Source organism: Mirounga angustirostris, unplaced genomic scaffold (genome assembly GCF_029215605.1).
Source record: "Mirounga angustirostris isolate CCGP_5_RB_7025 unplaced genomic scaffold, mMirAng1.0.hap1 SCAF_1, whole genome shotgun sequence".
Taxonomy (NCBI): Eukaryota; Metazoa; Chordata; class Mammalia; order Carnivora; family Phocidae; genus Mirounga; species Mirounga angustirostris.
The window spans coordinates 148,844,456-148,858,544 of NW_026991709.1; the positions used below are offsets into that span (position 1 = coordinate 148,844,456).

The 14,089-nt window shown below is 44.3% G+C and overlaps 1 protein-coding gene across 3 annotated transcripts in view; it reads left to right on the forward strand.

The window, feature by feature from the left end:
• The window catches only part of SCN10A (sodium voltage-gated channel alpha subunit 10), a 91,620-nt gene extending 79,861 nt beyond the window's left edge, over nt 1–11,759 (forward strand). For all 3 annotated transcript variants that reach the window (XM_045863746.3, XM_045863747.3, XM_045863748.3), the window contains 3 exons: nt 1,814–1,918; nt 6,939–7,209; nt 10,099–11,759. In XM_045863746.3, coding sequence (XP_045719702.1) covers nt 1,814–1,918; nt 6,939–7,209; nt 10,099–11,312 — 1,590 coding nt within the window. In that variant the 3' untranslated portion in view covers nt 11,313–11,759. The remainder of the gene's footprint in view (nt 1–1,813; nt 1,919–6,938; nt 7,210–10,098) is intronic.
• Nucleotides 11,760–14,089: the final 2,330 nt, after the last annotated feature.

Below are 14,089 nucleotides of genomic sequence, written 5' to 3' on the forward strand. Positions count from 1 at the left end.
ATATTTACATTAAAATATTAGGGTATTAAAGGTGTAAAATGCTTTCTTGTCACCCTCTATTAATCCTTTCATTTAATACCATCCATTCCTTTGAGGTAGATAAAGCACCACTTTAGACTAATGTAAGCTGAGATCCAGAGGAAAAAACAGGGTCATATGGATAAGTCACATAGCATAGCACTGAGAGCCCAGCATTGGTTTTGGCATCATACAAACCTGGGCTTTCATTCCCGACTCAGCCACTCACTAGATAGCTGGCAATTCCTAAAAACTCTTTCTCATCCATTCAGTGGAGTTAATAATACTGATAGGATTCTGGTGAGGGGAAAGTAAAAACCTGTACAAGAAGCACCTAGTTTAGGGGTGTGTCAGTTAAGTGTCTGCCTTCATCTAAGGTCATGATCTCAGGGTCCTGGGATTGAGCCCCCAAGTTGGGCTCCCCGCTCAGCAGAGATTCTGCTTCTTCTTCTCCCTCTGCCCCTCCGCCTGCTCGCTCGCTCTTTCTCCCGCGCGCTCTTGCTCTCACTTTCTCTCACTCACTTTCTCTCTCTCAAATAAATAAATAAATAAATACATTAATAAATAAAAGAAGCACCTAGTTTAGGACTGAGCTACTAAACTATTATAGTTTAAAATAAATGTCTAATGACATAGGCTTCCCGCCTATAGAAAGTCCTTGGCCAGAGTTCTGGGCATAAGAAGTGGACAGCCCTTCTCTACCCCAGAGGGGCTCAGCAAGGCAGCTGTGAAGTGCTGATCAATGTCATCAGCACCCTAGAAGGCTCTGAGACCATTCAAGCAATCCCTTCTCCCATTTTATAGATGAGGAAATTGAGTAAGACCTTGACAGGGAGTTGGCCATGTTAGGTGATAGAATGAGATAAGCCAGTGATGAAGCTGGGGAGGGGGAACTATATTTGCTGACTCCTTGCCCAGAATTTTCAGTGTGGCCCCATCCAGTGCTCCCAACCCTCTGCCCCTGCCCCACTGAGATGTCTCTCCCTGGAGGCTCCCTGTATCCACAGATTTTCTAAAATCTCCTCTCAAATCCCAGAGATCTCAGCCCATTTCCTGAGCATTTGCAGTGAACTCAGTTACACAAACATGGTATGGAAATGGGAAGAATTCAAATTATGCGAGGAAGTGAAAGGTGAGGGGTTGAATGAAGGAGGTCTAGAGGGTCCTCAAAGAAAACCCAAAACTAAGGGAGGAAGGCATTTTTGATGGTGGAAATTCTGGCACTGTAACAGCAGAGGGCAATGCAAATGGTGGGGCCTCAAGAGAACCAATCAAGAGTTCTCCCAAGACCCTTGGATAAGGCAGGAACTGTCCTTAGCTCCTCCACTCCAGGAAGGGGTCAAGAGTCTGGATTTCAAAGTCTTTGCTGCAGAAGGCCCTGAGGGAAACTCTTGCCCCTGACAGGAACTATGATTCCAGAAGCCCAGTGGATTTGACTAAAATGATCAGGCTGGATGCAAGGTTCAGATTTAAACTGATATTTACCTTCTCCTTAGGTTCTGCTCCCAAATTCTTCCCACCCTCTGCCCAAGCAGCACCTCTGGGTTCCTGCAGAACCCAGAAACAGGCTTTGTTCCAGAGACTCAGGCAGGGAGTCAGAGCTAAGGCTCAGTCCCACCCACTCTGTCACTTGTTGTGGCACCTGGGCAGGACACTGCTTGATTCTGGCCTTGACATTTCTTTCTGCAGAGAAGGGAGAAGGTGGAGATGTTCTTCTCCAGCATGCTCTGATTTTGGTACCCCTGGGAGTTCTTGTTGCTTTAATAACAGTGGTGTATGTTATCCTCTCCTGTACTTAGGGGGACAGGACATCTTCATGACAGAGGAGCAAAAGAAGTACTACAATGCCATGAAGAAGCTGGGCTCCAAGAAGCCCCAGAAGCCTATCCCACGGCCCCTGGTGAGCCCCAGAGCTTCCCTGAAGCAGAGTGTGTCTGGAAATCCAACCAATAGCTTATGCCTATGGTGGGTAGGGTTTAACCAACACTCTCTGTGAAGGGGGAAATCTGGGTTGAATTTGGGGATGACATAATGAGAGTTCCCAGGCCCAAGGAATGAGAAGTCTAAAAGAAGAAACTCTGGTATTCTGGAGTGTATATATCTCCCACAGGTACTCCAGATAGACCTGTTTAGGGAAGTACTGAGTTCCCCAACCAGTTTAAGGTTCAATCACAGGATTGAGGGTTAGGCTAAATGATACTAAAGGTGGTAAGAGCCCTGAGATGAAGTGTTTGTGTGGTTATGCATCATGATCTAGGTTGCAGTAAATCTCCAGCCTCACCCTACATTCCACACCATGCCTACAGTAGACAGGAAATGGACAAAACCCAAGCCCCTGAGATCCTGGCCCCAGTCATAGTCATGGTCAATAGGAACCAAAAGTTATCCCATTATTGTGTTTAAAAGATTGACCAAAACTTAGAGCTATACTCCAGTTTGATTCCTTTATTCACAAAAACCCTAGGAGACATGCCCTTTTATTCCCCCATGAAATGTAACACTCAAACCATACGTATTATCACCTAAGTTCTTCTCAGTCTTTCTCAGTGGAAAATGTCAAACCTCTAGTTGGCCTCTGTTGAGAGTGGATGAACAGGTTTGAGAGTGGGAGTATTGCTATGTAGGAAATGTACAGTGGAAATTCTTCCAAGAATCTCTGAGCCATCAGAATGGAATTGACATCTTGTCCATTTATGTAACCTTTCTGTGGTTCAGGTGCAGTACCTGTGAAGAAAACTACGGGTGCTGTCTAGGACACTATGCCATTAGGCCCCACCACCACTACCACCAGGGCAAAGCCTAAGGACCTATAACAAAGGAGAGGACCTTTCCCTAGAATTAGGGAAACATATATTCTGTTGGCCAAGACATTAGGATTTCTAAATCAAGGCATGGGGTTTGTCTAAGTTACTAAAAACTTCATGAGCACATAGTCTTGAGAACATTTATGGGAGAAAAAAAATGCTATGACCTTTGGATATACTTTACTTGGAAACTGGTCATAAATGTATCACTGTGCTCAATTCTGATAAGAAGTGTTATAATGAGGGGTGATAGGACGTTCACACCTCTGTAGGGGCAGAGATTTCCTTCCAAATCCCCCATCAGGTCAAAATAACTGGGGTTGAGTGAGCCTTAAGGCTCAGGGAGTACCCCTCTGTCAGCCAATCGAATGGGCAGGAACAGGCTCAGAATTAAAAGATGTAGGTAAATGGCTGAGCCCAACCAATCAGCATCAAGTCAGGGTAGGAGGATCCTGAGACTTACAGAGAAACAAGCAGCTGAGTCCCTGCTGGCCTTCACTGGTGGCTGGACTGATGCTGAAGCTACTCTTGAACCAGACACTAAGGAGCCTGTGCTAGGGACATCCCTTGGCAAAATCATGACAGTTGTTAGTACCTTGCCCTACACACTGCTCAATCTCTCTATAACATCTCAGATTCTCCCATTTTATCAACTAATCCCACAGGCCACCATAGCTTCCTCCTCTCAAGGAGGACAATTTCACTGGGATAGGATGAGCTGCATTTCAAAAAGTGACTGGAGAGGACAGTATCTTAATACAAAGGTAGGAACCTAATGTTGAAATTCCAGGCACTACAGTAGGAGTGGAAGTCAATGGTTGGGCAGGAAGACCTATGACAAAATCACCATTTCTCCTAATCAAGTCATAACCAAGACCCTCCAAGGCTGGCAATGGGGGAGGCCCAACACATGGATAAGGGAAGTGAGACCTCACAGCCCAACTGTGTTTCTGAGATTCATCATCCCTTTGGATGGGAAGGGGGTGTATTACTAATTAACTATCAACACTGTACTAGCTTTAGTTGAGGAACGTAGCTCTCTCCTTAATACTCTGTTCCTAGCATAGCCAACACTTTTGTCCCTTTGTTTCCCTTATCATAGCCAAGGCAAGGCTGGAACATTTAAACAAAACTTTGAAGTCTTAGGGGTCCCAAAGGGGAAACTAGCAGAGCAGGGGCCCAAGCAGCAACTGCATTTGGCTCATCTCCAGGGCCTACAAATCTTGGCCCATCCTTGCTCCTGGCCAGCAACCATATGGCAGGCAATATCTTGGCACCCACCACCCAGTGGGACAAGCCTGATCATCTACCTTCCTCAAAGTCCAGAGCCAAGAAAGAAACACAAGCAAAAAGAGAAATTCCCACTCCTACCTAAGATTCACCTTCCCAGATCCAGCTCTCTTTTCACTAGATTATTGGCACTAGAATGCTCATCTTCTTCCCTTAGCAGTCCCAACAGGTTGAGCTGGTCAGATAAGCTGAGCATTGACACAGGAATTCTGCCCCACAGTTGCATGGGTGCCATTTCACAGCAGGGCCAACCTGGAATACACACACACACACCACACACATACACACACACACTCACATACTCCTCCTCACCACTGGCAAAGTTCAAGTTCTAAATTGTATGCTTCATCCATAGCAAAGACTACAGCTTCCACAAGACTGGGAAATTTTATTCTATAACATTCCCTGCTATAGAAATTACTAAAATCAGGTTTCATATACTTCACTTTATAGGAAAATAATAGGCTCTAGAATAGCACATCATCAGTCACTCACTTCATCATCTCTGAGAGCACTGAGGGTTGCAAAGAAGTGAACCCTGCCCACAGGTTAAGCCAAGAGCAGCCAGCAAGCTGCTCCATTCCCCAGCATCCAAATATCCAGGGCAAACTCAATGCCTACAACTTAGTAATGTTGTCACCTGCTCTGTTTAATTAAAGGTTGTGTGGTCATGAATGACCCTTTATTTTTTCACCATTTTCAGTGATGAAATGGAAGTTATTAGTGGTTCTTCAATATCCCTCCCACTCCAGAAAAGACATGGGCCAACAGTTATGCCCAGAGCCAGACCAGACCCACTTGGGTCTGATTCTTTGCTTTAACCCACAGGGTAACAACCTCTCCCCACCAGGAAGCAGAAAGCAAGACCCAGCCTCTGTCACAGCCCTTCTCCCCCATGTCTGCTTTGCATCTCCTGTGAGCTCCCTGATGAGACTCATGACAGGGTCCTCTCTGCCTCCACTCATGCAGAGCCCAGCACATAGTATACATTCAGTAAGTGCCTGTTGTATGCAATAGAGTGGCCTTCTAATTTTATTTGAGGTATGGGTAATTCAGAGTTGTCCATTCTGTTATCCATTCATTCAACTATTTATTGAGCATCTATTGCATGCCAGATACTCTGCAGACACTGGGGATAGAGCAGTGAGGAACACATACAAAGTTCCTGCCCTCAAAGAGACTATAGTCCTGTGACATTGGAAAAAAATGGGTGTTATACATAAACAATGAATCATGGAATACTACATCAAAAACTAATGATGTACTTAACGGTGACTAACATAACATGATAAAAAATTATTTTAAAAAATTAGCGAAAATCACACACATACCAATTCACAGGTTGGAGAGATTCCTAAGAGAGAAAGAATGGGATGAAGAGCAAATGGTGCCTAAGACTGAGCCTTGAGGTGCTCTAACATCTAAGGGTTGCATAAAGAAGACTCAAAACAGAATAGCGAGAAAGACAAGAAAAGAACCAGGGAAGTAAGGCATGATGGAGACTAAGAAAGAAGAGTTTCAAGGTGGCAGGTGTGGCAAGTAATGCCAAAAAGGTGTCCTTGGACTTACATTCTGGAGGTCATTGGTGACCTTAACGAGAACCATCTCAGTGACAGGATGGGGACAAAAGCCATTTGGAGGTGAATTGAGGAGTGAATGGGAACAGTGACTGCACAAAATGCCTTCAAGAATTTGGCTGTAAGGGATGCCTGTGTGGCTCAGTCAGTTAAGCAGCTGCCTTCAGCCTGGGTCATGATCACAGGGTCCTGTGATTGAGTCCCACATCGGGCTCCTTGCTCAGCGGGGAGCCTGCTTCTCCCTCTCTCTCCCTCTGCTTGTGCTCTCTCTGTCAAATAAGTAAAATCTTTTAAAAAAATAATTTGGCTGTGAAAGTCGGGGGAGAAGTAGGGTGGTAGCTGGAGGGAGATGTAAGGTTCAGGAAGATTTTTTCCTTTAAGCTAGGAACAGGTAGGTCATTAGAGATTGAGCTAAGGAACCAAGAGGTAGTAGCCAAGAGTGGGCAAGTCTGGCCAAAAGCCTCACTCCTCAGTAATGAAGCCAAAGGACCAGGAGGTTGGTAAGTGGCAGCAATGAAGAAGAGGTGATGGTTAACTACTTAGATGACACAAGCTTCAAAGGAGGAAGGGTTTTGCAAGATGCAGGAGGAGCAAAGGTCTGGAAGTTATAGTGGGAAACAAGAAGGACTCCAAGCTTACCCTCTTGCCCTGGAGTACCTGGGGTGGGGGAGAATGAGCAGCCACTGAGTTTGCAGTTCTTGAACTCATGCTATGCAGGCACTATGGGAACACAATGTTAAGTAAGACATGGCCCCATCCTCAAAGAGCTCACTATTTAGTAGAGAAGAAGAGAAGCACACATGAAATGCTAGAACTCAAGACTGACTACAAAGGCTGTGGGAAGAGAGAGGAAATAGGCAATATGGTGTGATGTGATTAGGTGATTAGGGAGAGCTCCCTGGAAGGAGTGGAGCTTAAGAAAAATGGATCACTCAGGACTATTGGGGTTTAGATAGCCAAGAGATGGGATGGGAAGAGCTTACAAATGGTGCACCAGTGAGGAAAAAGTACCCGGTGACTTCAAGGGGGTGGGAAAGGCAACAAGGACTTGAATTGAGGCACTGAAGTAGAATCAACTAAGAATAAAATTTTGGAAGGAGTAAGGACAGGACTTGGCTTCTGTTTGGATGTGGTGTGAGGAAGATAAGAGACAGATTTCAGAAAGCCATCTGTGGAGAATGCAGCCTCTTCAGATCCCTCTTGTATGTTGGCCAGAAAGGCCTTGATGGACCATCTCTTGTTTTTTCAGAACAAGTACCAGGGCTTTGTCTTTGACATTGTGACCAGACAAGCTTTCGACATTGTCATCATGGTCCTCATCTGCCTCAACATGATCACCATGATGGTGGAGACTGATGAGCAGAGTGAAGAAAAGACAAAAATCCTTAACAAAATCAATCAGTTCTTTGTGGCTGTCTTCACGGGCGAGTGTGTCATGAAGATGTTCGCCTTGCGGCATTACTACTTCACCAACGGCTGGAATGTGTTTGACTTCATTGTCGTGGTCCTCTCCATTGGGAGTAAGTGGCTTACAGGTGGTGGGGAAGCCCAGACTCTGTTTGGGGTTGTTTGGGCTGCTTTTTTTTTTCAAAACCAAGAGGGCAACAAACAAACTTTTTCAATATACATTATATGTTAGAGGAGCCCAGGATGTGCTGCTTTCCAAGAGCGGCAGATTTAAAATGCCCCTGTCCTCTCTGTGAAATGGAGAGTTTCCATTGGCCTTCTCCATGCTGTCACAAAATGTTTTTAGGCACCTACTGTGTGCATAGCCCATTGCCTGAACTTTGGGGCTGATGGGGACAATCACTCCTCCAGAGAATATAAGATGATGGAACTTCCAGTGGGCCTTATCTTGATGTGAGGTGAGTCATTAAATACTTTCTGGAAAAGGAGGTGTTGCCAGAAGAGTGAGCAAAGACTAAGAGTGTTCAAAGGAGATTCTTAAGTCAAGGATCTGCAATTAAATCTTTATATAACTGTCCACTTAGGGAATATGAGTGATAGACAAGTCAAAGATCAATGCCTAGAGATCAATGCTCTTAGGGCCTAGTCTGGGTGTTTGAATGATAGGCCCAGTATCTGGGGGCCAATAAGTGTTCAGAGAAAACTCATAAAGTCAGAAGCTAAAGTGGGGAACAGAGCCACCACAGTTGAGTGCTTGCTGGTACTTCTGAGGACTGGGCTGGGCTCCTTGGATCTTCACAACAGCTCTCTGAAGGAGTGTTATTATCCTCATTTTATACATTTAAAATTGAGCCTTACAGATTAAGAAAGTTATGCAAGGTCATATGGTTTGTAAAGGGTAGAACTGAATTTAGACCAGGCTAATGTCCTCCTAATGAACTAGCTGCCTTCTACTAACAACCAAGAGAATGTCCTTAGCCTTCTTGTGGTTTAGGCAAAGTTTGGCCCTACAAAGACCAAATCCCAGTGCGCCAGCTCTACTTTGCATTATAAATATATCCTGACCTGTTATATTATGACCTGCTTACTTTTCATGTCAGAGCATAGCTGTAGATTTAATTTTCCATTGATTTACCATCAAGAGTTAACAGCATCTAAATACAACTTGGCAGCACTTAATCAATCTCCCCACCCTGGTGCTGAAACACAGCCTTGGGTTGTGTTTATTTGTTTGGGAGGTTTACGTTTATTTTTGTTTTCTGTTTTGTTTTCCTGTTGCTGCTGTTTTTGGTGGGAGGTTTGTTTTGTTTGTTTGCTTTCCAAAGTGAGAAACTCTAAAGGTCATTTTGACTTTATAGTAGAGAAAAGAGCTTGCTTATGTGACTTCCCATATCAACACTATAGAAATAAAATATACTCAAAGTACTCCATTCTGTGATGGGGACACCTTAACTACCAGTTCCTATGACCTACACAGCAACACCATCCACTGGTTAGAAATCAGTCATAGAGACAGCTGGAAAACAAGTGAAAGAACCCACCTCTTCATGCTTCTGCCCTCCCTCTCTCCCTTTCTTCCTTCCCACTAGCAAGACATGGATTGAGTATCTAACTGTTGCAAGTATGAAGACTCATACTCCCTTGAAGTATTACATAGATTGGTTGGCTGGCAGGATCTTAGTAGATTATACAGACACATACCCCACGCTGTGGAAAAATATCCCTGTTAAATTAGCTTTAAGAGAGGGGCTTTCATAAAGATTTTGTAATACAATATTATAATTACTTCCCAAATCTCTTCCCATTTCCTTCTTCCTTCTAACACAATACTGTGACCACCCATATTCATATGACAAAAGGCAAGTAGGGGAAGAGGGTCAACGGAAACCTGGCAAGGAGAGAGAGCTTGCCACCACACTCCTCACCATTTGTCCTGAGAGGTTTTGAATCCTGTCTGACCTAAAGGCTTCACCTAATCTTTTGTGGTCCCAATAGGCCCCAAGATCAAGCTTCACAAATCTTCAAGTTAGATATCATATAAGGAGACATATACATTCTTCATCTTTCTCACTTTGTTCATAGTTGGGGGGTGGGAGGGCCATAACTGACCCTAAACAAGCCCATCTCCAGGCCCTAACATAGAGTTCAAACACAGCTGGAGATGAATGAAACAAATAAAAGCCATTATGCAGGCAGCTGGCCATTCAAAGCCAGTCTACTTTAGCTGTCAGCAAGTTGCCTGACTCTTCAGGCTCCCTTATAATTAACACCAGGCTCTGTACAATTATCCACAGGACCATGTGCCAGGAACTGAGTCAATCTTCACAGTAGGAGATGGGGAGAGGAATCACAGGGGATCCTGGCCTTCACAGAGCACAGGACCAGGAAAAGGTGGAGGAAAAGGCATGTCTCAAGGCTGAATTCTCAGGGAAGAGTAGGGCCTGTGTCATAAACAAAGCCAGACAAGGGCTGCGTACATGTGGAATATGGGGCAGTCACTTCCAGTTAAACTAGGCTGCAGAAGATAGGGCTTTGACCATGGTGGTTGACTAAGAAGACATACTGGGTGGAGGGAAAGAAAGATAAGAACATGGTGGGAAGAGTGGGACTTACTTGAGAGAGAAAAGATTTATGCAATGAGCATGCACTGAGCCCCTACTTTTTTTTTAAGATTTTATTTTTTATTTGACAGAGAGAGAGAGAAAGCACAAGTAGGCAGAGCAGCAGGCAGAGGGAGAGGGAGAGGCAGGCTCCTCACTGAGCAGAGAGCGGGATGCGGAGCTCGATCCCAGGCACCTTAACCCAGACACTTACCCGACTGAGCCACCCAGGCGCCCTGAGCCCCAACTTTATGCCAGCCACTGTGCAAGGCTCAGAGGTCCCAGACTCCTTGAATACAAATGCTCACATGGAGAGCAGAGATGGGAGAGTGTGACTGCAGCCAGCTTTGTCAGGGCTCATGCTTGCAAGTATTAATTAGATCATTTCCCCCTCTTCTAAAGGCCTGATATTTTCTGCGATTCTTACGTCACTTGAAAATTACTTCTCCCCAACACTCTTCCGAGTCATCCGCCTGGCCCGAATTGGTCGCATCCTCAGGCTGATACGAGCAGCCAAGGGAATCCGCACATTGCTCTTTGCCCTCATGATGTCCCTGCCTGCCCTCTTCAACATAGGGCTGCTGCTCTTCCTTGTCATGTTCATCTACTCCATCTTCGGCATGGCCAGCTTCCCCCATGTAAGTTGGGAGGCTGGCATCGATGACATGTTCAACTTCCAGACCTTTGCCAACAGCATGCTGTGCCTCTTCCAGATTACCACATCAGCTGGCTGGGATGGCCTTCTCAGTCCTATCCTCAACACAGGACCCCCTTACTGTGACCCCAATCTGCCCAACAGCAATGGCTCCCGGGGGAACTGTGGGAACCCAGCTGTGGGCATCCTCTTCTTCACAACATACATTATCATCTCCTTCCTCATCGTGGTCAACATGTACATTGCAGTGATTCTGGAGAACTTCAATGTAGCCACGCAGGAGAGCAGTGAACCTTTGAGTGAGGATGACTTTGACATGTTCTATGAGACCTGGGAGAAGTTTGACCCAGAAGCCACACAGTTTATTACCTTTTCTGCCCTCTCAGACTTTGCAGACACCCTTTCAGGCCCCCTGCGAATCCCAAAACCCAATCGGAATACATTAATCCAGATGGACCTACCCTTGGTCCCTGGAGATAAGATTCACTGTTTGGACATTCTTTTTGCCTTCACTAAGAATGTTCTGGGAGAATCTGGGGAGTTGGATTCTCTGAAGGCAAATATTGAAGAGAAGTTTATGGCAACTAATGTTTCAAAAACATCCTATGAACCAATAGCAACCACCCTCCGGTGGAAGCAGGAAGACATTTCAGCTACTGTCATTCAAAAGGCCTATCGGAGCTATGTGTTACACCGTTCCATGACAATCTCCAACCCCCCAGGTGTGCCCAGGGCTGAGGAGGAGGCTGTGTCACCCCCAGGTGAAACCTTTGTTGTATTCATGGCAGAAGAAAATTGCACACTCCCAGACAAATCTGTAACTGCATCTACCACGTCTTTCCCACCATCCTATGACAGTGTCACTAGAGGCCTTAGTGATCAAGTCAACACGAGCACATCTAGCTCAATGCAGAATGAAGATGAAGCTACCAATAAAAAAGCAATTGCCCCTGGGCCATAGTGAGGACACTCCAGCATGGACCTACCCAGTTCTGATGTGACCTTCTGCTCTTTGATAACTCTTTCCCACTAAAGGTGGCACCCAGTTACCGCCTCATCAATGCATGCCACTGGTCACAGTGTCAGAACTGGGTAGAGAATGCATTTGGTGCCCACCTTTGGAGAAGCCCTCAAAACCAACAGGAGTCAGAAGCCAAGAGCATCTCCACTGTGACAACCCTTTTGATTTCTCTTACTTTCCAGAAAATGTTCCTGGTCCTTTTATTTTAATTGTGACCAGAGCTTACATTTACTGTGATAAACTTCTCAGGACCAGAACTTCCAAAAATATATGGCAAGGATGTTGCTGAAGGTCCAAGTTAGTCCTCTGTGAAACACCACACTGAGACTGACAATGTTATTTAGGATTTTGCATGACTGCATGTTGAGAGCTGCCAGACAATTGCTCCTGCCCAAGGTAACACCTATGGTCTATGTCATGAAAGGCCTTTGAGATATCCATTAAAATTAATATTTTTTAAGGTATATTAAGACCAATGTTATACCTTAAAGCATCATTTTTAAAAATTATGTGATACTGACATGTGTCATAAATCATTTCTTCATTTTCAGAGTTCCTGATATTATTTTGCAGTTTGAGCTTGAATCTGGGTGGAGCAGGAAGGAACACTGTCCTGAAAGTTTGTTCCAATCCTAAGTATTACACCAACTGCCATGCTGCCTGCACCACACTCTTTCCCCTCTGAACCTCAGTTTCTCCAATTGTAAAAGTGGTAGGAGGTGGAAGACAAAATGGACACTCTCTATAGCCCTTGCATTTCTTGTTTTAGAACTCATTGGTGGTCTGCACCAATTTAGATAAGGAAAACACTCTCTCCTGAAGGTACAATGGCCAGACTTTTCTGCTGTGTAGCTAAAGAGGTAGCTTTTGGATACATTCCAGAACCTGTTTCCCATCTCATGGTCAGACTTTAAGAAGGAAAGTTTTCACATTCCCCTTGGGCCAAGATTCCATAATTAGTATAATCAAAAGAAAAGGGACATTTTGAAAAAGATGATCTGAAAGATAAAAGGTATGGTCAATATTTTCTTAAATACATCCTACAATTAAGTACCTATTATATGACAGGCACACTCTAAGTACAAGAGATAATGGAAACTAAGCCCCAAATGATTAATTGGATTTATGCAGTGAGTGGAGAAAGGGTTTTCAGAAAAGAATATTCAGGCCAAAAAATGTGGTGGGTTTTAAGATGAAGGAGAGCAAGGAGTTTGTGTGACAACATAGGACATAAGGATCATAGTGACAGCCATGATCTTCTATTAGCCCTTGGGACATTTCCTGCCACAATGACAAGGATCAGGTCAATTTGTTGACATATATTCGATCACTTCATAAGATTCCCCATTTATATAATTACAAAGCCTAAAGACTAGTCCACCATACATGCCTCATGGGTACAGATTTTCTGAGGTCTTGATCTCCTTTCTCTGTCACTGTCAGCCCATCAGAGGCTGAAAGGCTGTCAAGATGTTTGTTGGGGTTTGTCAGCACCCACAGATGTAGGTTAATAAGACAATGATGGAATAGCTGAGCGCTGGGCTGTCCCAGTACAAATCAGATGTTCTCCAGATGTTTAGTTTGTATCTTAAGGATGAGTTCAACAAAATGGCTCTTCCTCACTGGTTCCACTGAACAAGGGAGCACAGATACTAATGGTGCCACTTCTTCAACATTTAAATCCCATGCAGTCAATGAAAATGCCATCTAAGACAGCTGGATAGACAGAGAGCTTGGGGACTGGCTTATTTTTATGTTATGTGGAATAATTAAATGTACCAAATCATCAGACTAGTTTTATTAAGTAGATGATATTATTCTCAGAGATATTCTTGATACATTTTTTGCCCCAGGCTGTAGGTTGAATTGTGCACCCCCCCACCAAAGAAAAGATACGCTGAAGTCCTAACCCTTGGTACCTGCAAATGTGACCTTTTTTGGAAATAGAGTGTAGATCAGTCAAATTAAAACACAGTCATACTGTATTTAAGTGGGCCCTAATCCAATGATAAATGGCTTTTAAAACATGAAGGAAATTTGGACATAAACACACAGGGAGAAGAATGCCACATGAAAACACACACAGAGTGAGAAGGCAGCTTTGTGAAGACAGAGGCAGAAACTGGAATGATGTGGTTGCAAGCCAAGGAATGCCAAGTATTGCTGGCAAGTACCAAAAACTAGAAAAGGGCAAAGAAGGATTCTTCTCTGGAACCTTCAGAGACAGCATAGCCCTATCAATATCTTGATTTCAGACTCTGGCCTCCAGAACTGGGATAGAATACATTCCTGTTATTTTAAGCCACCTAGTTTGTAGTACTTTGTTACAGCATCCAGCAAACTAACACATCCCACATTTACTTCCATACAGATGCATTTACCAAATTATGATGGGAACCACTGGAATAGTGATGCAATATACATGGCTTGCATTGCCCAGAGTTTTTAGAAATTTATTCAGTGCAAATGCCCTTGAATATTTCACTAGATCTAGTTTCAAAATTCACCTAGTGGTCCAATTACAAGATAGGAGCAAATCTGAGAGGTCCAGGGCAGATGGAGAGTCAGAGCTAGCTTCTCAGCCTCACCCATAGGAAATGGCACTGGAATCTCTCTGACCCAGATTATGTGAGTATACCTAAGTGCTGAAGGGAAACAAGAGACAGAACAGTGGTTTGACTATATAAATACCTGGAACCTGCAGGATCCTTAAAATG